General features: G+C 35.6%; 2 protein-coding genes across 8 annotated transcripts in view; one reads left to right on the top strand and one right to left on the bottom strand.

The window, feature by feature from the left end:
- The window catches only part of LOC141453529 (ATP-binding cassette sub-family B member 10, mitochondrial-like), a 29,591-nt gene that overhangs the window by 3,901 nt on the left and 2,159 nt on the right, over positions 1-23,531 (bottom strand). Inside the window, exons 2-8 of one of the 6 annotated variants that reach the window (XM_074126885.1) lie at positions 15,071-15,191; positions 3,100-3,220; positions 2,787-2,987; positions 2,504-2,706; positions 2,125-2,235; positions 1,831-2,001; positions 920-1,151 (exon numbers count right to left, since the gene is read on the bottom strand). In XM_074126885.1, the coding sequence (XP_073982986.1) occupies positions 920-1,151; positions 1,831-2,001; positions 2,125-2,235; positions 2,504-2,706; positions 2,787-2,987; positions 3,100-3,217 (1,036 nt within the window). In that variant the 5' untranslated portion in view covers positions 3,218-3,220; positions 15,071-15,191. Of the gene's footprint in view, positions 1-919; positions 1,152-1,830; positions 2,002-2,124; positions 2,236-2,503; positions 2,707-2,786; positions 2,996-3,099; positions 3,521-3,612; positions 4,002-15,070; positions 15,192-23,531 lie in introns of those variants that run through there. The other 5 variants (XM_074126886.1, XM_074126884.1, XM_074126883.1 and 2 more) reach the window with 5 other exon arrangements.
- LOC141453536 (uncharacterized) lies at positions 15,980-21,666 on the top strand. Of its 2 annotated transcripts, XM_074126905.1 has the most exons (5): positions 15,980-16,281; positions 16,472-16,549; positions 18,180-18,306; positions 19,436-19,970; positions 21,502-21,666. In XM_074126905.1, exons 1-5 carry the CDS (start codon positions 16,067-16,069, stop codon positions 21,528-21,530), a joined length of 984 nt encoding a protein of 327 aa, XP_073983006.1. In that variant the 5' UTR covers positions 15,980-16,066; the 3' UTR covers positions 21,531-21,666. The 2 variants fall into 2 exon arrangements, with proteins under 2 accessions (XP_073983006.1, XP_073983005.1); XM_074126904.1 differs by lacking the exon at positions 21,502-21,666 and having other exon boundaries at positions 19,436-20,082.

The following is a 23,531-nucleotide window of genomic DNA, read 5'->3' as shown; positions in this document are numbered from 1 at the left end:
CTAAGAGAGATTACAGATAGAAGTTATTGAATAAACTAAAAACATTTCAAGTTTAATAAACATTAATGGAGCTATTTACGTGAAAAAAAAACAAAAAAAAACGCAGAAACCATTCCGGAAAGTACCTCCTCCACGAGTTCCGCGAATTTCAACAAATTTGAAATTCCAGCATGGTTTTTTTAAATATTACTTGACATCCTGTAGGTGGCTAAAATGAACCTTCTTCTAAAGTGGCATGTTAGAGGAGTGCTTAACGTTAAAATAGAAAAAAAAAACACGCAATAATCAAGAGTGTCTGGACTTTCACGTGTGGTAAAAGGAATCCTCTCGAGCTACTGTCCACTTAGAAGATACATGGAGAAGTTGGACCATGTCCGTGAAGGCACTGGCAGAGATTTTGTTAGTGATACATCTCTCTAACAGACTGCAGGAAAATATTTGGAAACCTGGATAGTCATCAGGAGCTGGATATATCCTGAGAATTTTTTTTTCCCAGTGACCTCAAGTAATCATAACGAGAAAGAAAAAGCATTAAAAACCCATTTTGGTTGAATTGCAACATCAACCAGTAAACACAAAAACGAGTTTTCAATTTAATATACAATTTTTATGGCCCATGAAAAAATTAAATGAAAAATCCGAAATTGTGAGTATCCTAAACTTTATTTTTCTTTTAAATTTAATTGGAAGCTAATAAAGTGATTTCCTTTGGAATTTTAGAGTGCCATGTAGATTAAAGATATTCAATATAACAGAATATAGAAGATTATCTTGGTCACACCTATCTAAGAAATATTGCTTAACTTGTAGTATAGTTGAAATATTTTAAAAGTAATGCAAAATATTTTTGGAGTAAAACTGGTAAATTTGTAGAATGACATATATTTTTGTACATTAAAATTCATATGAATTTACTAACCAAACGAAGGTATGTCTGGTTTCCTATCAATAATTTGCCACAGCGTAGTGGACGCTCCAAGTCCTTTATTAAGTTCTGAATAGAAAGCGGACAATCCCCCAATAGAAACTCCTATATAGGCAGCATATAACACAAATGCCGACAGATCTCCTACGGATAAAGTTTGGTCGGAAACCATTAGACCTCCGCAGTACAGAACACTAAGAGCAATCGCATTGCCACTTAATCCTGCCTAAAATGAAAAGTAAGAAACAATTTTTGTTAATAATTTCATTTATTACACAAAAATCTATTCTATTTACTTTTGCACATTAGTTTGGTTATAAGAATTTTTCTCAGATTGATTTTTTGTTGTAATTAGTTTTGTTTTACAAATTTCCATTTCTTCTTCTGTAATAATTTTTTACTTTTTATGATTTTAAAAATGGCCTCTTCTTTTGATGTTTTTGTCGATAAATATTTCCCCTTGTAAAGCAGAACCAGAGCTAAAGTTTTCAAGTTAAAAGTTTTAAAGAGCTAAAGTTTCTATCTCTAGGTTTTTGCATAAACTGAGGTTATTTTAACAAAACGTTATCACTCTCAAAATTCTAGACTTTTTTGGGGGGTTTTCCAAGACTTTTTTCCATAAGTTTTTGTTTAAGTAAGAATTTCCTATGATTGAAAGCGAAGTCCACAATGTGGGTTACCTCCTTTATGGTCATCATCTCTTTCTCTATGTCTAGCCTCTTCCCTAAGCGTCTGAATTCACCATCACTAAACAGTTCATTCTTTAGAAACTTCCAACTAGTGCATCCCAAATCACCATATAACTTTAAACTAAGAATTCTCTTAGATATATTTATAATCTTGAAGACAGAAAACTTTTAAGAGAAAGAAAACATTTCTAATAATAATAAATAAAACGTAATAACCATTCCAAAGAAAATGCCACGAGCTAAAGATTCCTTTTTAGCTAATTTCAATATGTCCTCCATACGTTCATTGTAAATTTTTATTTCCGCCTCTTCTTTACTAAACGTTTTCACAGTCCTGATGTTAGCTATCCTCTCTTCTGCTACTTGTGTCGCTTCAGCTAAGGAATCCTATAACATCATATTCCTTCGAAACACAAATTAAAAATAAGCCTTAAAAATAATAGAAACGTGCCTTATTTGATTTTTTTCCTTTTTTATTTCTAACAGTACTGAGAGAAATAAAATGGGTACCTGAACTTTTCCAGTCAATTTCTTAATAAAGCGGCCATATATGATGGCCATTGCTGCTACCGGAGGCACTATGCACAGACTAATGAAAGCTAGATATGATGACATGTAAAACTGAAAGAAAACAAATATTTTTAAAAACAAAACTCTAATATACACGCTTACTCACTTCCTTTTACTGCAATTATTTATCAATTTAATTGAAACATTTTCTTTTCATTTTGTTAACAGTTCAATAAGCGTTGAAATAGTGTAGTTGGCCTGCCATAATCGTAATATCATATTATCCAGCAATGCTGTCCTAACCAAATTTTTTTACCATAATATATCTATTTCAAATAATTAGGCAATAATAATAGAAAAGAATTGCCGTTGAACTTACCATCATTGACATACCAGCAACAACCGTGATTGAGGAACGTAAACCGTCGGATACATTCATAGTGACAGAATTGCTTACAACGGATGTATCAGCCGACAATCTATTGATAAGTTCTCCAGTTTTATTCTTATCAAAAAAAGCTACCTCTTGACGGAGAATAGAACAAAATACCTTTTCTCTTAAAGCTTTTGTTATTCGTTGAGCTGGAAAGATTTGCTTTTTAATTATGCAAAAACTTCGATTATTTCTGCATATAAATATGCATAATTAGAATTTAAAATACCTGACATATTCATTAAGTAAACCCTGCCAAAGTTGCATAACCCGCCAACAATAAAAACACCCAATAAAATGGCACAGAATGTGTGTAAATTTCCTTTCATAACTTCAGAATCAGTACTGTAAATTAAATCTATAACTCTACCTAAGGCAAATGGTACAGCCATTGTCACCGAAGAGGACACGAGTAATAAGAGTACGGCTCCTGAAATGCTAAAGTAATTATCAATACTAAAAACTATAATTAAAAACTAACACACGCAGAAAAAAATATGGTTATATAAAACTATAAAAATTCTGAAATATCACTAGCTTACCTGTAATATTCAAGGCTTCAGGCTTTGCTAATAACATTATTCTTTTTAACTCACCGGGCACAACTTTTCTTTTAGTTTTGGTTAAAGATTTAGTAACTTCTTTTGCAGGGCGTACCATGACCTTTGCACAATATAGCCGAGTCAGATGTTTAAAATTACTAAATTTGTAAGCTGGGTGTATGCCAACAAATGCATTTTTGTGCAGATATTCAGCATGCGGGTTACACCTTTTATAAATGAGAGGTAATGTGGTTTTTGTATGATATATTTGTGAAAAATATATTGACCCTTTCCAATGTGATAGCTTGGCTAGAAATGGATAGGACTCTCTTTTAGCACAATGGCCAAATACTCTACTACTTATGTACATTTTATTTTTCGTTTATGAAATGAAAAAAAATTAAAAAAAGTAAAATAAAATCTGCAAAAGAAGGGATAAAAAAACTGGTTAAACATAAAATTAAATCAGCATCTAAACATAAATGTGATTAATAGTGAGAATGATTTCCTTACCTTCTGTTACTCTACTGCCTATATAATGTTGAAATGTTAATTATTGCCACTAAGTATGTGAAATGTCATCTATCAAATCATGACAACACAGAAATTTTCCCTGCAGTTTAAACACAACAAACTTGAGAAAAATGTAAACAATAGATAAGAGATGGCACTTCGGCAGGGTATGATAGGTTACCTCTCCATAATGTTATTTTTTTTATTTTATTTTATATGATTAACAACTAAAAATTAAGATTACAGCTAGATAGATTTATAATAAATTGAGTATTTGTAATATCATACCAATATTATTAAAAGTTTTTATTCAAAAACTCATTAAAATTTTTGTAGGACCCCCTCCGCATGTAACCTGCCATTAATAATTTTAAAGCCCACGAGATTTATCCTAATTTTAACAAATTTCTTCATAATCGCCAAATTATAATGATTGTCTTACAATGCAATAATTAAGTAAAACACATATTTTGAAAATCAGAATAAAAAAAAAAGATTTTTTGAACATCTACATCAAAAAATAAATTTTTTTAAATTTTCTAATAAGAGAAATCTGGCTCAACATATACCTACCTGTAAATAGTTTAATTCAGAAATGAAATCTACTGTAAACTTTCTGAAAATATGGACAATTACAGTACTACTTTTCCTCTTCAATTGGGCACAATTGCAGCTTTCTAGATGTATTTTTTAAGTAGATATAAGGTGATAAAGTTTGGGAGTTTTACGTTTCCCTCATATTTCAAATTGATGTATCTCCTGACTTATTCGTGTAATAACTATGAAAATAAGGACAATTACAGTACTCATCTATTTCTTCAATTCTGCAGAATGCCCGCTTTTTAGCTGTATTTTTTAAAGAAGATATAAGGTGATAAAGTTTGGGAGCTTCATGTTTCCTTCATATCTCAAATTGATGTATCCCGGTCTTATTCATGTAATAACTATGAAAATAAGGGCAATTACAGTACTCATCTATTTCTTCAATTCTGCAGAATGCCCGCTGTTTAACTGTATTTTTTAAAGAAGATATAAGGTGATAAAGTTTGGGAGCTTCATGTTTCCTACATATCTCAAATTGATGTATCCCGGTCTTATTCGTGTAATAACTATGAAAATAAGGACAATTACAGTACTCATTTATTTCTTCAATTGTGCAGAATTCCCACTTCCACATTCCTGTTGTTTTTGAATTGATTAAAATAAAATATAATAAGTTTCTATTGAACTCCTCATACCAATCAGTGTTCATGCCAACCGACTAGTAGATTCGCCATGTAGGTTTCTTTTTTCTTCAAAACAACTCCTGAGATGACTGGAAAAACGCTGGCTGGCCTGGTGACACCCTAAGAGTTCAAATAAATAATATAAAATAAAAAGAAATATTCTATGGAGTCTCGCCGACGGATGAATTCTGTAACGGGATTTGTAACAATCATTTCACATATTAATTATTGCAATTATTGACAGTTATAATTGAATAATAAAAAAAAAATCTTTTATCGTTCACAGATTTTATTGTAGGGTAAAAAGTGTAAGAAACTGATCAATCATAACATTAAATCCATTTAAAGAAAATTTATAATAGGTGATGGATTGAGATCATATCTTTGATTGCTAAGTTTTAGTGAATAAACAGAATCTAATAATAAATAAAAATAAAGACAATTAAACTTGATTTTGTTTTATTTTTATTTTTACTCACACCATTATTTCTTATCTCTCTAATCTTAACTGTTAAGTTCAATTAAGATAATGGAATGGTAATAGCGTAGTTTTAGTTGAAGTGTTGGTCCGGTAGATAGCAGGGTAGTTGATTGTTCAGCGCCAGCAGTTGGTTGTGGTAGCACCACGGCTCATGAAGTCAATATCCGGCGTGACCATGGCAACCGACTCTTCTCTACCATTCCCGTAGTGCCTTCGGCTGTCGCAGTCGTTTACATTCTCCCTTAGCCCTGTGTTCAGCGTAGTAGTAAGTTCAGCATCACCCTCTCCTTTTTTCCCCCCCCATTCAGACTGGCTCTATCCCACTTCATTGCCTGGGCCACTTCCCAGTTTTCCTCTTTTCTCTCTTGCCTTTACTTACTTAAATGAGAGCCAGTAGCCACTTTAGTGAGTGGCAAAATTCCACCCACTATTCGGCAGGATGAGAGCTCCCACTTCGTCCGTTCGGCTTGGCCGTTTCCCTTCATCCAACCCGTTGCTTTCTCCCAATCTTTTCCTCCTCTGGTTTCCCAATCCCAAAATAAAATAATAAAAAAAAAAAAAAACCTCCCCTACCATCCCATCTTTATTCCTTATATAACGTAAAAACCTTCCACTTTCTTGTAATATCTTTTCACGTCCTACTTATTTCTTTATCTTGGACTAACCTTTTACTTGTCTCTTCATATTTATTTTGCACACACTTTTTCCCTTACCAAAAAGTAAACCTCATCAAATCAGATATTAAATTAGTTCGACCTTCAACAGTTTTCACTTCCTGTTACAAATTTTCTTTGTTTTTGTTTTTTTTTTTGCTGGAGGAAGTGTTAAGAATGTTTCAAATGGAATCGCAGGAAATATACATTTCATTTTGTTGTAGTGAACATTATATAGTATTGAAGTCAACTTCCTTTTTTGCCTCAAATGACGTTTCGAAAAAATTCTATTGCATGGATTGCGATGGGAGAGTGCCGAATGAATATTTATACAAGATTTTGTACACTCAAAACTACAAATCGATATTTCTAATGAATACAAAAAATCGAAAATCTTAGATTGCAATACTTGTTGCTGATTAATAATATGTAAAAGTAAAATTGACTGTTTTACGATTTCTTTTTATTTTTTATGAATTGCGCATTGAGGAATTTTCTGTATACTCACCTGTCACGTAATAAGGAAATAGTACAAAAGTTTTAATTGGCAGCCATATTAAAAAAAAATTTAGAAAATGGCTGATTTAAAAGCCTACATCTATGACTTTTTTATACTCATTTTTAATAAAATAACAATATTCTTTACTTTTACTTTTCTGGCTTACATTAGAAGTGTAAATCACAGAAATAAAATGCAGAAAATATATGATTTTTTTTTTTAGTAAACAAAAAATATTGCATAAGTCTATAATAAATAAAATATCTATGGGAGAAAAATTTAATAGTACTTTTCATAGAAATAATTAGCAATAAAAAATTGACCAACCGCAGTAGCGTATTTGAAGTGCGCAATGTGGGCCAATAGAAAGCACAGGCTGATGGCTGGCCTATTGGCCACGCCCTAACCAATGAAAACTAACAATTAAGAATTAAGAATTAAGAATTCTTTATTAATTTATTTATTTTAAATGTATTTTTCATTGTAGAAACGCAAATTTTATACTGTACTTCATTAGGTATTATTCTTACAACTAATAAAATCTACACCCGAATATTCACCGAACTATAGCCGAGGGCTGACATTATTTCAGCCTCCTGCACATGTGCAGTTTCGTGTGAGACTGCATAAAAAATTTGAAAAGAAGATTAAGACTTATATCATGGTCCCCATTCACCAAAAAAAAAAAAAAAAAAAAAGGAGACACTTTCAGCCTAGGGATTACCCTCCCATAGAATGTAAAAAAATGATGTGTTAACAGTAACGGAGTAGGCTCAAGATGTATCAATATAGCAGATAGCTTTATTCACTTTCACCAAAGGTGTTTCAGTAAAACTGAAGCTAATGACTTTGAACTTAAAATGGAGAGAATTTGTTAAGTTGATGAAGCTCCCTCCCTTCCCATGACACGAAAGTGTTGTTAAGTTCACAGTTGGGAGGATTTATTGCACAGTTAATTGGGGTAAAATTAGAGGAGGAGAAGGGTGGGTTGAGGCGGAGTTACAGGGTTATTTACATTCAATAATGTTGCACACATGGTTATATAGCGGCGCCTGGAGGGAACAGCGCACCCCCTGGAGACAAGGTGGTAAACTCCAGTACAGGCAAGACGTTCCAGCTCCAGCATGCACCAGCAGCCGGTTGCCATGGTTACACCCAGAACCACCCAATCTCTCTCTTTCTCTATATATCCACCGGAAATTCGCCTTTCACGTGAACCCTGTGAGCCTGTTCATCTTAACTACCTTATTTACGTTTTACTCACCTAAACTCTCAGTAATGGAGCCAATAGAGTTAATGCTATTAAATAAATAATAGATTAATTCATCAAAATAAATGGCAATCTCCTGTCGGAAATATTTTATAGAAATTCCTTTTAACAGCTTAATGAAGATTCTCGTAATGAATCTGAGAAGTTAGCAGTGTTTTGGAATAACTCCCAAGAAATAATTCACTCAGAGGTTGCCGGAGAAGATCTGCTAGCGAATTGAAGTTATTGAGCTTCCGCGTCACCAGAAAAAAGAATTTTCGAACTACAGTACAACCTCGATTAACCGGGCTGACCTCCGGCTATACCCACCCCGGAAAACTGAAATCCCGGTTAAACCGAATACACAGTATTGCATGACTGTTTCGATGTGAATTTTATCTTCGATAGATAAACAAATACGTTTACGTTTAGCACCAGTTTTCTTAACGGATTCCATTGCGTAAGTGAAATAAAATTTCGACCGAAAGGGGGCAAACGAAAGATGTTTTCTGTAGGACGGAACTGATTAACACTGAAGACTAGCTTGAGATTAGGCTGCTCTCTGGGAAGATTAAAATAATGCCGGTAATTATCCATAAAAATATTTACATATAACCGTGAAGTTGAAAATCAACCATTTACGCCACGTAAATCCCATGGTCTCTTTTGTAAGACCGTGGTTTAAATCCCAGGAAATTCAGTACTAATTGCACCATATTTTGGGTTTTTACATACATAATGACCCATCAAGAAAATCAGGTATAAAAAAACTGCTGCCACGCCTACAATTATGTTACATCGGAAGACAAAAAAATTTCCTGTCGCCACTGAAAATTAACTTTTGTTTCGGCGCCGATCTGAGGTGTTCTTGTGATGACTCAACATGATCCCGGTTAATCTGAATCCCGGTTAATCGAGGTTGTACTGTGGTTCCCATCTTTTTCATTGTCTCCATTCACAAAGAAGGAGACTCTAGAAAGGAAAAAGTTATTTAAGAGAATTTCTTATTCTTCAATTTCATAAAAATGAACGAAGTATTCAAGAAATCTAAATTTCATTATTAACGTTTAATACTTGATGTATTTCCATCAAAAATCAAAGTTCGACAAGAAAGGATCAACATAAGAAATAATAAATTATATTGGGTTATTTTAAATAATACTTAGCCAGAGGGAAGTTTTAAAATTTACCAAACTTCCCTCTGTTTTTCCTCTGTGTGTACGCGCGCGTCTTTGTATGTTTGCTTATAGTAGAAGGACCCTCCATGGAGTGGGGGTAGTTTTGGCGGGTTTGTAATAAGCGCGCGCGGGTGCTCTTTGTTTAACTTTTGTTTTTGGCGGAAAAGTTTGTTTGAAGAAAATTACTAGAACGTCAGAGCCACTACTGGGCTCAGCATATCTTTTGAGCCTTTATCAAGCAAACAATCTTCTTTCAGTTTGTGAGTTCTTTAAATCTACTCATTCAAAAAGTTAAATTCATTTGGTCCTATATTTAATTTTATCATTTATTCTTTTTATAGTTAATTAATTTTTTTTTATTGTAGTTTGAAAGAATGAGATTACAAAACTTATATCTTCGAATATAATTATTATTTTTTACTACATCCTTAGTCTTCAGTTAATAGAAGTTACCGTTTGTAATCGTTCAGATTTTAGATTAAGGAGTTTTTACCGGAACTCCTCTGAGTCTAAAAAGGTTTTTGATTGAAATTGGTCAACCGGAAATAGTATCACTTTTCTGAATCAAAATCCTCTTCTTCTCAAAGGATCTTCTCAAAAAGACGGCAGCTACGATTTCCTTTTAAACTTGGTGTAATAGTTGCTCGCATATAGATCAGCAACTTTATTGGAAATATTGTCCAAGGAAAATTCTCTAAATAGAATGGAGGAAGACGGGAAGGTAATCATGTGCCAGGTTAGTGTCATGTACGGTCCTGTTTCTAGTGTGCTGTAAAGGAGAATTAAATATGTAGCTAAAATTCAGAGTTTGAAGCCAAGGACCTTTAAAAGGATATTACCAATTAAAATCTGATTATGAAAAATTTTGGCATGGCAGCGATACTTCCGTTACAAGTAAGCGGAAGTAATACTAAAACCAGAAGAAGTTTATTCACAATTTAAACCAAGTTCCTGACTTTTCACTGATACCTTAGGATCTTGAAGTGCTCAATCATGAATTCTTAAACTGTTACATTTAGAATCTTTTTTGAAAAAGAAAACAAAAGAAGAGATTAAATGAATAATAGAAAGAAGTTATTCCATAATAGAGGAGCGATAAAGAGGAGATCAAGAGTATTGTGCGTAGCTGAGATTCTGTGATGTCAGCGCTGACAGCGGTGCTATCTGTTTCCTTTCTGGGTGACATCAGCGCGCTTATCACCGCCCACTAGATAGATCCTTCTTTAACCCCATCTTCCGACAGTCTTGTGCACCTTTTTTTCAACTTCCTTCCCCTTGTTTTTCTCTCTCTCTCTCTGCCCTCTTCGTTTTACACTGCATTTACTTTTGTCAACTTATGTACCATCATCTTCATCTTAGTTCTTCTAAGACACGCAATGTTTCTTTTTTACTGTGGGGAATCTGGTTAGGTCCGCAGATGCATTCCTGGCCGATTTTGGATCATCAGAGATTGAAAAATCAGTTTGGTTTAAAGAATTTGGCTTGAACTATGTTTTGTTCAAGACTCACACTGCTCTTGCTAACTTGATGTCATTTGTTTACTTTTCATGCTAATCGATGAAGAAATACGATTTTGCCACAATCGAAATTGCAAGTTTGAGATCCCCTGGGTACGATTCTTTTTTTTTATTATTATTAATGTAAGCCGTCTCTTTCAAATTTTAATACTTGGAATGTTTGCTGCTTAAATTAAGTCGATTGCAAGCTTAAGATCGTTTCAGTCTTCTAAGAGGATTGTTTCGAATTAGATTAGATTAGATCTGGGTTCTATTTCCTCCCAGACATCGCAGCCAAAAAGCCGACTCCTTTTAGGATCTCAAAAGAAGAAGCCTTTCTATTTTGTAACGGCCAGGGAATCAAGTATAAAAACTCTTGGAAATAACTCCATGTAATAGAAGAACACACTGGATGCAGGAGAAATGAAGTTGCAAGCCGTTAGCCAAGAACAGGTTCAAGGAATAAAGACGGACACCACCAAACCCAACATCCTTTGAGCAATGGTTTTGCAGACATCATGTTAAAGTAAATTCCAGGAATCGGATTGCTAGTAAAACTGTCCAAATCCAGAACTAAGGAGACACTTAAACTAGGAAGGAACCAGATTTGTGTGGTAATTGGTCCTGCTTACAGGAAACTATTGGTTTAAAAAGCAACTGCTTTGGCAGGGGGTTGACTTGGAGTTTCAAATTAGGCTCAGCCAATAACTAGCTTGAGTTCCTTGCTCCAGAACATTTTCGAAGGCCGAAATCTTATTTTAACTACCTTTAGAAGAGTAGACGTTAATTCTGACAGAGCATGTGCCAACAAGTTAACAAAGTAAAGCCCTCTATTTACTTCCAACTACCAAATTAGGACGGAGGATGTAAATTCCTCATATTAACCATTAGATAAAATCCAAGGCCAGGGAATCGAACCCAGTTCACCACCGAACTTGCGGGCCTGGCCTGTAACCGCTCGGCTATCGAGGCGCCACCTACTACTTAGCCTTACGGGGAATAGACTGGTTTATAAACAACAGTTGGTAAAACTGTTGTTGTATCAGGGAACCCCAAAAAACGTACTTTCCATAAATCAATTAACAAGAAAACAAAGTAAGAAGCTGCTAGACAATTATTAATATAATGAATTGTAACAAAGAAGTTAAAAAGAAAAAGCTTCATTTTTTCCAAACTCTCTCTCACTCGCACCCTCCTTCTTTCTCACACTCTGTCTAAATTATTAAAAAAAAAAGGGAATAATATCTGAACAAAATTGTAATTTAAATGTAAAATTCAGTTATATTGTGATGGAGAGAAAAAGTTAACTTAGTTACAGAGTAATCTGTTAATCAAGGAGAAAGAGTATGATGGGAACAGTGTTGCCAGGCTAATGGTTTCCAGGCAGAACGGCGATGGAATATTTAGTGAGAGTTGGTAGTACTGGGTTGGGCCCCCCCGCTCACCACGGCCTGCTACTAACGGGCAAACTCCCGCCTCTACTATATAACCTTAACTTAACTTTACACCGCACCGCCAAGCCATCTAGCCGGGCCCAAGTCAAGGTTCCTTTTCTCGTACAAGATGCTCTCTCATTTCTGTCTTCTCGCAACTTGCCAGACTCTAACATTTATATTCAACGCCCCCACCCACCAACCGTCAACCACAAATACATTCCTTTATGTTATTATAACATGAAAAGTAAATTATTAAATATTACTATACTTTTTATTTATAATAATTATTTTTGTTCCATTTTTTGAATAATAAAATTGAGAAATGTATTAAGATATGATTCGTGATTATCCGCTGACACTCGATTTTCCAGATTTCCGGAAATGTTAGCAATTCCCAAATGCTTCTAGGGCGCAGACTTAATGTCACCAAATTTGATAAGCAAATTCTTAATGCGGTACAACAGAGTGGTATACTAACAGTACACTAAGGGTGTGGAGAAGACCTTAGTATACATACCCAGGCATAGAATCAAAAAAGATGGTCAGTCACCATGGTAGTTATGGGTGCCGTAAGCATAAGAAGAACCCAGTACTGCCAACTCTCACAAAATATTCCATTGCCATTCTGCCTGGAAACCATTAAGCCTGGCAACACTGTTCCTATCATACTCTTTCTCCTTTATTAAGGGCAAATCTTTTCAGTGAATCTCTCCCATGTTACCACAAGTTGCAAACTTGCAGTTCTACTGAATTAAAAGTTATTTTTTAAGCAGCTGCAGCTCTTCTTTAAGTTTGCAATGCCCATTTTCTTAATGCAAAATTTTGTAATTTATCATAATAATAAGGTTATATAAAACAATGATTTTAATTTACTAGATCAGAATTTTTTAAGAATCATTTTTGAAACCTACTCGTAATAAACTAAAAAAACGCGGAGAAAGTGAACATGAATAATTATAAAACCACACTGTCCTTTTAGTATAAATTTTTATTCTCAAAAAATTGTTGCGTTAGAGAAAATCATGTCATATTTTTTCTGTTCTGAAGTAAACTTAAAAGTAGAATAAGAAGAAATGTTTAATAACCATGAGTAGACATACAAACACTAGAGTGACTAGATCGCCGGCCTTTACCATCTGATCAATAAGCGTAAAAAAAGATATGCCACCAAGTTAAAACTCCGCCAACATTTCTGACCAGCTGATCTATCTCAAACTTTAACCATTGCTGCCAACCACATTTATTTTTTTTGTAGTCTAGCCGGAGAGTCTCATCCATGTCGTTTGTTTCGCTCCTATTTAAGGATTTAAGAGTTTAAGAATGATGTGTGTAAATTTTCTTTTTGTTTTGAGAGGATTCTGTTAGGAGACATGGTTAACACGACATGTTATGTCTATGATGACAACGGTTCTCACCGACCCGTCGCACTTACAATGCAGCTATAATGCATCTAGTTACCATTTTAGGTGGCAACAGTGAAAGTGACAATTTTGGGAGGTTAAGGTCAAAACCTGCCATCTGGATGTGCCTTCATTATTGGGGAGATTTTTGAGGTTTCTTATAGGAGCGGTCAAAGAGTGAAGAATCAGGTTGAGTGGTTGCCATACTCTTATAGGAGCGGTAAAGGAGTGAGGAATCAGATTGAGTGGTTGCCGTACTCCTATAGGAGCAGTAAAGGGGTGAAGAATCAGGCAGAGTGGTTGTCGTACTCTTATAGGAGCAGTAAAGGAGTGAGAAAATTTTTCAAACTAATGATTGTTAGGAAATTTGTGTATTGTAACAAATCAAATTGGTGTACTAGCAAACGGTTTACCTAGTGGTTAACTCCAAAACGCGGAGGTCCTGGGTTCAAATCCCAGCTGCTGACCCTTAGATTTTCTCTTCCTAGGAGCTTCTTACAGCTCACTGTCCGGTTATAGTGATTGTCTTCAACTAGGCTGACAGTGTACTTTAAAAAGCTCTGGTCTCCGATGACGTCAGATGTTGACGCCTTTAATAAATAAATAAAAAATAAATTAATTAAATAAATAAATTCATGTAGATGTCGGAAAGTTTGTTTGTCCAATATAAACAAGCTTTTTCATGCATTCAAAGTTTTTTTCTGTATTTGTGTTTAAACCTTGAATAACTAAACTGAAACGTTGGCATTTATGCACTTTATTTATTAGTAGCCGAACCTCACAAATAATTTCAAAATAATGATTGCAACCGGTTGCATTTATTAATGCAATAATAAATTACCATTCAACGTCTTTCAATGGGCTTTTTGTCTAAATAATCATTTTCTTTTCTGGTTGCTAAAGAGGAAACAGGAATATATATTTATTGTTCTTGTGAATAAAATATTCTGCGTGGTTAAGAAGAAGAATTGTAGAGGTGGAAGTTATGTCAGAAGATATTTTTGGCTAAGGAGGCACAGAGATACAAGGCCTCTGTGTGTGTGTGTGTGTGTGTGATGGGAACAACGAGATGAATGTGGATGGAGAGTTTGGAGGCGTGTTGGGGGCGGCAAACTGTGCGAGCTAGAGAGAGAGAGAGAGAGAGAGAGAGAGAGAGACTGTTGATAGAAGAGAGAGGGAAATCCCTGGCTTGGAAGAGAGGATCAGCCTAAGATTCCAGTCTCGTAACTCGGGGCGGGGGGAGGCCCTGCCGCCTCTTCACCGTCTCCAGAAGCCGCCTACGTGAGGCGGGCCGCAATCTAATGGCATTTCATACCGTCTTTCTCCCATTTTGCTAGCAGCTCCTTCTCCATTTCTTGATACTGCTTCTCCAGCGTAGCCGAGGCTTGGTAACCTCTTATCGCAGATTGTCCTACCTACAGCAGAGCTAGCGCTTCTCTCCATCCTGCCCTTTTCTCCTACCTTCTTGTATTAAGGGTTGAATCAAACTCGGATCACCGACTTACCTAACAATTTGTCTACTTGCTAACACACATCACCAACTTCAAAACCCTCCTCTTTATCCTCTCCGATCCTCTTTATTATTATCCCTTATCTTCCTTGATATTTTCTTTTTTGTAATTTTCTTTTCTAATTTCAGGGTTTTTACTTTTTTTTCTTCAAGCATGCAATTATCACCCACTAATAGTAAATTACTATCACTTTATCTTTGTACAGGATTTTCGTACAATATAAACGGCCAATAAGGTATCAGCACATATGTTACAAAACCACTTCTAAATAACTGCCTCACCAAGATAACCAACCACTTACTTTAAAAGTATGACTTCACAAGAAATACCTTGTTTCCAGGTAGATGCTTGAACCACTGCCAAAAATTACGTTCCTTCTTCGCACACCAGAGGCGGTGACTTCATTCCTGGCAAGATGGCGTCAGGATCTTGTAGTTTACGTTCAGCTACCTGCACACATCAAATTGCCGAATCTTAGATATGATATAGGATTATGTAATTCGTATTTTGACGTTTTTTTTTCGTTAAAAAAAAACGTCAAAATAACGTACTCGCCACTTGCTGAAGTTAGGATGCCATTTAAACAGAATATTAGATTAATCTTGAGATTTAGAACGGTGTGGAAATTAAAAGACAAATTAGCAAAAAAATTTTAATTTTTTAAAGACTATTCATTTATGCTGACATTTATTGTAATTGCTATTGTTTCCATTGATAACCAATTTAGAGGTTACCCTGATGTTACCAGGTTTGCTCGTGTTACATTAGTCAATAAGTATTGAAGGGCGATACTGTTGGGTCAGTTAGTGAGGATGGAAGGTTAAAGAGTAACGGCAAAGGGATCATCACAATCAAGGTTCGTCAAACTGTTTAGGCACCAGCTAGCGGTTGTTTTATCCCTAGTTATCCCTAGTTTAGTTAGTGTCTCGTGTCTGAATGGGAACTTTTAATAAGTAATTCTCCTGATACTACTAAACTAGCCCTTCCAATTTACATATTTAGAGAGTATAAAGGAAGGCTTACATTGCCAGTTTGTTAGACCATCTCATTCTCAGCAAGATCCTGGTGAGATATCACTACAGCATATACTGTAGATCCGGGCATCTTGAGAAGAACCAACTTCCCGAAACGAAGGTGAACGCTGGCCGTGTGTCGAGCAGAATTATCGATTAAAATCGTAATAAATTTCGAGACACATGTGAGATAAAAATGTTGAAAAGTATTTGAAATCATGGAAACGTTCGTTTTTTTTACATTTTACTTTAAATTATAGTTGGCCATTTTTTTGTTGTTTTCTTTATGACGTCAGTGTAAAAAAAAGAAACATGGCACACACTAACGAAGAACAATTGCGACTGAAGCGAAACTGTAATCAATGTGGCATGTGTGAAATGTGTAAAAGAAAAATACTTGCAGCGGAAATGAAAGAGCGAAGAAAGATGAAATTTAATGAGAAAACTTGTGAAAAATGTGGGTTAACAGTGAAATGCGACGATTGTATTAAGTGTCCCAAATGTCAACATGCGTGCAACAAAGCGAAGTGAGTAAAATTTATGGTAAGAAAAGTTTGATTGATGAATTATGTCTATCTTTCACCGGAAGTAACCATTTGAGGTACCCGGAAGTATGCTTTTGAAAACATGTTCTGAAGAAACCAACTGAGGTAGCTGAAACTTAATATTTTGATCATAACTAATTTGAGTTCAATTTCTTCCTTCTTTTCACCACAGATCTACCATCAGCATAGACAAATCAGACAGCTTATCGCTTTCTAGATCTTCCAGTGCAAGCTTGAAAGTACAAATTGGGTAAATATTTTTTTTTGGTGATTATTTTACTTTTAAATTGTAGTAAATAAAATATCCTTAAATATTTAAAATTTGTATTTTTAATTTAACCGGAAATCTTGCAGCAACATTTTGACAACACACCAGGAAGGAAGTGAAGATTTAAGATGAAGGCGATCAATAGAATCTAAACAGTTTTCATTACGATCATCTAGATTAGAAATTTAAAATTCAATTCTTTGATTGCTGACGTTGTAGCACAAGTGTTTATTGTAACTCTTACCGATTTCGTATTTGCACCCATCATCAGAGGTAGTTTTGGTAAATCTTTAGAATAGCACCCCAGAGGCGTGGCCTAATTCGAAGTGATTCTGATTCGCTGTTACTATAGAACCCGCCATATTCAAATATAAATATAAAACTATTTCTTTATTTTATATTTACACTTAAATCTAGCGGTTTATATGGTAACAGCGAATCAGAATCACTTCGAATTATTTCTTTATTTCTTAATGGGGGCTTCGCCCCCACACCCCCTGATTTTTTCTTAATGGGGGGCTTCGCCCCCCATACCCCCTCCTAACCTACCTATTCACCCTCAATTTTTTTATTTGTGTCACAAGATTCATTACAATAATTACTCAGAACAACACAAAAGAAACTTACCTTATTCTGTGGAGTCCTTTTCCTGAGGAGGGTATACCTGTCGAACTCCCTCCAGATAATCTCTCATAAGGTCGCCACTGGAAGAATGACTCCTATCTTATAACATTCATTACTCCAACCTCATTCACACTACACTCATGCTTTAATTTTAAAAAAAACTGCAAATTTAAAACGCTCATACTCATAAAGTTACAAAAAAACGGCACCTCAGGTCACATACAGAGCACTCGCGGGAACTATTAATACATTAAACAGGAAGCAGTTGCTAGGCAGTAAGTGTACTGCGCATGCGCGCGAAACATAAGCGTTACGAAATTCGCACAATCCGAAACAGTTCATTGGCGGGAAGTAGTTTAAATTTTCACCGGTAGGTGCGCTGTACTTCCCACCCCCTAAAAATAAACAGGCCACGCCTCCGGGGCGCTATTCTGTAGATTAGCCAAATTCTTTGATTGCTGACGTTGTAGCACAAGTGTTTATTGTAACTCTTACCGATTTCGTATTTGCACCCATCATCAGAGGAAGTTTTAAACCCGTATTGTTATCAGACAGCAAATCAAGTGTGTGACGGTACGAGTAACGTAAATGAAGTCAAAATCTCTACACCAAACTGATCAATCTACTTCTTCTGCTGATGGATGAAAGTACGAAAGTGGGAAACCGGTCAGGTTTGAACATGCGTGCTATGGCGGATAAAATCAAAAGAAATTATCCACCACTGAGGATGTAACCACTTTTTTTTTTAGAACTAAATCAATGGTTATTTATCTACAGCATAAAAATCAGGAAATAACATTAATTCCTTGAAAGTATAGTTCGCTCTTTTCTTATTAATCTAGGACTCAAGTCATTGATTTCAATAACTACTAAGTAGCTACTTACTACTTAGTTTAAAACAGTAAAACTGGAAAGGAAGAAAAGAAATTGAGAACTTTACCACGCGAAAATCAATTATTAACTTTTTTCTTTTTCTTACCATTTACAGAAGCAGTGAGGCAAAAAGATCGGATACACTTTTGCCCAAATGTGATGCAAAATTAGACTATAAAAAAGAAGTTGAAAAAATGGCAAACTGGTATCCACCGCATATTGATCCGGCTAAACATCCATTGGTATGTTGTATATTAATAATAAAAATAATAGTAATACTCAGGCGCCACGGTAGCCGAGCGGTTAGAAGGAGAGACCTGTAAAGCTAATATGTGTTGCTGGTTTAGTGGGTTCGATTCCCCTGGTCTAGGTCTTGGATTTTATTTATTGGTTAATATGAGAAATTTAATAGTAAAGTATTTTGCTAGTCGCCTCCGACTACGACGCCTAATTGGTAGTTGGACGTGTAGCCTCGCCTGTAAAAATAGGCAATTACTTTACTTTACTTTACTAATAGTAATACTCAAAGGGAAGGGATTAGCTGAGTGGTTAGTGAATACTGGAATTCCTACTGGGGAGATCACGAGTTCGAATCCAGGCTACTTGGCCCTTAGATTTTCTCTTTCTAAAAATTTCTTACACGCTCACTTTCCGGTGATGGAAAGAGTTTTCTATAACGAGAGAACACCCTCCGGAGGCAGGCAGTGCAAAAAATATTAGAAAAATGAAATGAAAAGATTTCTCAAGGAATTATTCCATGTATTTCAGAAGAACTTAGGCCTTGTTACGGATCATTGCGGTCTGTGGAAAAACCGGAAGCTTTGGACTTAAGGAAGTTCCGTTCTTCGACTGAAAACATCTAGCAGCATCGAATGTACATACACAAAGACTTTAACCTATGAGGACCGTTAGAGATGTCCTACCCAGTGGGTGCTATCATAGACCCCCTAAAGTCTAAATGATAACTCCCTTGCGATCTTATCTTATATAACCAATTAGAAAACTAATCAACTAATCAACCCCTAGACTTTAGAATGTCCAGTTTTAGAATACCCTGAAGCAAAAGTGTTTCCTCTGATTTCATCGGAGTTCCATACATTGCGCTGAACATATTGTAGAGATTTGGTTAGAAACCAGTTATTTTATTAGGTTCTGCGACATGTACTGTTCTAGGGTTTTCGACCACAAGCTTAGGGCTTCACGTACTCATGGAGCTAAATAAATAGAAGAAAAAAGAGAAAGTTTTTATCCAAGGTTTACTCTATCAGGAGCCTTAAATTTTAGTTAATCTTCAATAATTCTGTCATCCTGATTAAATGATATGCCTTTATTTAAATTTTGTTTACAATTTTCTTTCTTTTTTTGCTCCAGATTCCATATCCACTACCAGCGCCAGCTGTTGAACTACGTGCAGGTCGTTTCATGTCCATGTGTTTATGTTTGAAAAGAAACGGACTGCAAAGTGATTGCCCAAAAACTGGTTGCCAAGGCAATCCAGAATGTATGCGTTATCTAGTACCAGCTTGTATACCGTCAGGATTCACTTTGCCCGGCGCAAAAGAATCATTCCTACAAAAAGCTGACGATCCAGAATGTTATAGTAAATGTGAACTGTTAAAAGGGCAACAAACACAAGAGAAACCGACTAGAACGGCCACCGGGGCTGCTGGAGATGGTGATGTTGATGTTCAACCAAAGCCTGCTTCGCCCAAAGAAGTGGATCCTACAAGGGAAAAACAGATGGCAGCCTCAGTAACCAAACTTGTCAGATTCATACCAAATGAACCACCAAATTACATAAGCGAACCACCTGTGAACGATTATAAAGCACCATGTCGTAGGCATGCTAAGCACGGATTTCCCGGTTCACAGAAATACACAAAATACTCAAGATGTAGGCTAAAAGGTGGGAAAACTGTTCCAAAAATCTTGTATCGAGAAAAAATCGGATTTTAAAACTGAATTTCAAACTTTGTTATCATGTGTGTCCTCTATTTTATTAAATTGCTATTGCTAAATACCTAGAAAATTAAATATTTAACCTTTTAGTGGCATAAAATGTTAAAAGCCAAGTTCTGGTTTCGATAATTAATGACGTATAGGTATCATCATAACTATGACGCACTTTAAGGGAGATCCTAACTCTCTCCCAGAAGTGCCGTTCTGGGTAACCACAAAAGTAAAAGTAAGTTAACGAGAATTTACAATTAGTACATTAATTTTAAATAAAATCGGGGAAATAATTTTCCAAAAATGATTAAAAAGTAACTAAACTACATTCTATATAAAGTGCTTCTACGTTGCGTCATCCGTTATCTCGTTTGGAAGGGAAAGACTCCTATAATGAGGTAAAAACTGCATATGGTGATAAAGAAATTCATCTCCAAGGAGTTTGTAGCGTCTCAAAAACTCTTAACCCAGCCTCCACGCGATTCAACTTGTGTTGGTCTGTCAGTTGTATTGGGACCCACCTCGCTGACAGTTTCCGAGATCTCCCTTTCTGTGATGGTTTCGTGTAGCAAAGATCTGGAGAATTGCGGAAACAAAAGCAGAAAGTTCATCCACAGTCAATCTCCAGATCGTCCCGGAGCGCATTTTCGATTTTTTTTTTTTTTTTTTTCCACAATTTCGTCAGTCACAACAATTGAAGGTCTTCCGCTCCTCTGATCATCATGCACAGACGTACCGACCGTTTTTTTTTTTTTAAACTCGCTTGAACACACTCGTACAGATTCATAGCTTTGATCACCATATGCAGTTTTTACCTCGTCATAAACCTGAACCGGAGTTTTTTCCCCCCTCCTTCCAAACGAGATAACGGATGACGCCGTGTATTTCCCGCACTTGGCGGGAGATTGGATTGAACATTTTTCACGAAACCTATTGTCGCGTCGACAGTTCTCCAACGTACTGGACCTCGAACCGGTCTCGTAGCGAAGGGGAGAGGAATTAGGCTACAAGGGCAGTGTAGCCAACATGTTGAGAAAAAAAATCCCTCCGGCCGTGAGAGCCTCAGTACACTTACTTTCTGGACATACCTCGTATATTGTGAGATCCTGAAATCTTAGATTACACTAAGATGTACGAAGATTTATAGAGTTATTAATAATAATTGTTTTTAGAGGAGGAGGGGGCCTTATATACATGGGGCTAACTCCTCTTTCATTCAATGTAAAGCGACGAGACCCGCCCCCCCCCCCAAAAGGCACATCTACATGAAATTCCGAATCAAGTGATACCTCAACAAATAAGAACCACAACAATATTTGAAAATACCGTTTTTGCCCAATTTCGGGGCTACGTTTTTACTCGGAAACTAATCTGCAGAGTTGCAAAAAAAAAAAAAAAGCATTTATAAAAGAGCAAATGCCCTTTATTTTTTTAATAGAAAATTTGGGAATTTTAACTTTTATAATAATTTTTTATTTTTGTTGCAGTTTTTGATGAGCAAAGCTTAGACGAATAGTTTAAACAGAAAGTTTTAATCTGTGTTAGCCTTAAATTCTGCTGGAAAATCACTTTAGAGCAGATCTACCCATCCCAACTTCCTGAAGTGCTCCTAATCGAACTGTAGTTTCAGATCAACACTGTAAATAAACTTAGTTTTTTTAAAAAAAAAAAAAAAATATTTGTTACGATTTTGGTACTTCCGTTGCAGTCGTCTTCCCTCGTCTTTGAGATATTTTTAAATACACACACACAGAGTGAGAGAGAGCACTCTCTTTCTGATGTCATCAAAACGGGGTATTTCTGGTAAAGACTTTTCGGTAAATCAGCACGATCACAATATCTACTTTACCAAGTCATTTAGAGAAAGTAAAGAAGGATTTAAAAGTTCATAAAATATAATTAGGTGAAGTTTTAATAAATATCTATATAATACACTAATTTAGTGTAAAATTAAAATTAATAAGATACAAATGTAAATGTGATACGTATGAAAAGAGCTCTCTAGAGCTATGTAAGTGCGGTAAGGCGTGTAGCGGCGTAAATGAAATATTAAATGTTGAGGTAGCTGTTTAGAGTGTGTTTGTGTTTGTGTGTAGGTGAGAGACGGCGGGCGCACTGAAAAGAGATGAGCCCGAACTACCAACAGCTCTTCTACTACTACTACAGTGCTGCTGTTTGTGCACACATTCTTCGTAAGTGTGGACACATTGTAAACCTTATTAATTACCACACGAAAGCTCTGTATAGTAAACTCCAGCGCTGATGTACTCCTAGCTGTTCTATAATCCCCCCCTAACTCTTGACTTTTCTTTCGCCATTAGTCGACTTTATTCGTACATTTTCGGGCCAAACTAACTTGAATAATTAATTGCCTTTAAACCGTTATAAAAGTAGAGGAAATGGGGGCAAGCTTTTCATAATAATATTTAATACCAAAATCCATAGTACCTTATCAAAAACTTAGTAATTCAATTTTTGTCCTAATATAATCTAGAATCTATCTGGTTTGAACAGACTAATAACTTTTAACTTCATGTTACTCTTAATATAAATGTGAAGTATATTCATGTTAACTTTTTATATTAAGTATTTAAAGGCCATAGACTTTTTTTTTTTTTTTTAAGGAGTCGGTGAACTTAAAAAACAAATACGAATTTGGATCAGTCAATAATGGTTGGCAAAAAAACTGGTTTTGAAATAAATCATTAAATACGAGTACCTAAGTGGACTTAACGGACTAGAGCTATAGGGTTCAGCCAAACCTACAAACTACGGACAGTACAGAACATTTCAGTCAAAACTCCTCCAACTCAGATAGCTGACGCTCCTTTCTACGGTGTCTAACCTCACTCTTCACCACGACCTTAACATTCCCTTCATAGACCATCTCGCCAAGACGAAATATCAAAAATTCCATACTGCTCTCTCTCGACTAGCTTTAATCCTCTTGTACTGTCTCTCGCTTCCTCTGACATCCCTAATACTTCTCGCCGACTGAATCGCCAGTGGCCCCGCGACTTCCTTGCACTCTGAAGGCCTAAACGCCATTATTCTCCTATCTCTCCTCACTCTCCTCCTCACATTCTCCTCTCTTCTTTAGAGAGTGCTATCGCAGGGTAGTTTCTCTCCTCCTGCTCTCCTCCCGCACCAGTTCATCATAATCTTCTCATTTACTGATTGTACACAATGTATACAGACTGTAAATTACAAAATAGATTAAAAAAAAAAAATACGAGTAGGTAAATATTGACTTACGAAATTAAATATTTTTTTCCATATTATGTGTGTGTGTTTTGAGGTATCTATTTATCTACTGTAACTCAAAAACTTCCAATTTGATAATTAGCTTAAGCACCTTCAGAGGATGTTGACAAGAAAAAGGTTTTGTTGACAGTTATAAATGAAGAAATTCGTGCATAAAGTGGGGGAAGAAAGCAAACGTTAAGGAACCTATTTTCTGCCCTAAATGGAGTTCCCTAGATAGGACAGGTGGATTACAGATAGAATTGAATAGGAA

The sequence above is a fragment of the Rhodnius prolixus genome, unplaced genomic scaffold, assembly GCF_049639745.1.
Source record: "Rhodnius prolixus isolate KJV_2025 unplaced genomic scaffold, Rpr scaffold_3, whole genome shotgun sequence".
NCBI lineage: Eukaryota > Metazoa > Arthropoda > Insecta > Hemiptera > Reduviidae > Rhodnius > Rhodnius prolixus.
Note: the sequence above shows the minus strand (reverse complement) of the source record. Positions and strands in the feature narration are given on the sequence as shown.

Coding starts and splice junctions, on each gene's coding strand:
- LOC141453536 (XM_074126904.1), top strand. CDS start 16,067: ATGGCACACACTAACGAAGAACAATTGCGACTGAAGCGAAACTGTAAT. Junction 16,550..18,179: donor AGCTTGAAAGTACAAATTGG/GTAAATATTTTT, acceptor TACCATTTACAG/AAGCAGTGAGGCAAAAAGAT. Junction 18,307..19,435: donor ATCCGGCTAAACATCCATTG/GTATGTTGTATA, acceptor TTTTTGCTCCAG/ATTCCATATCCACTACCAGC.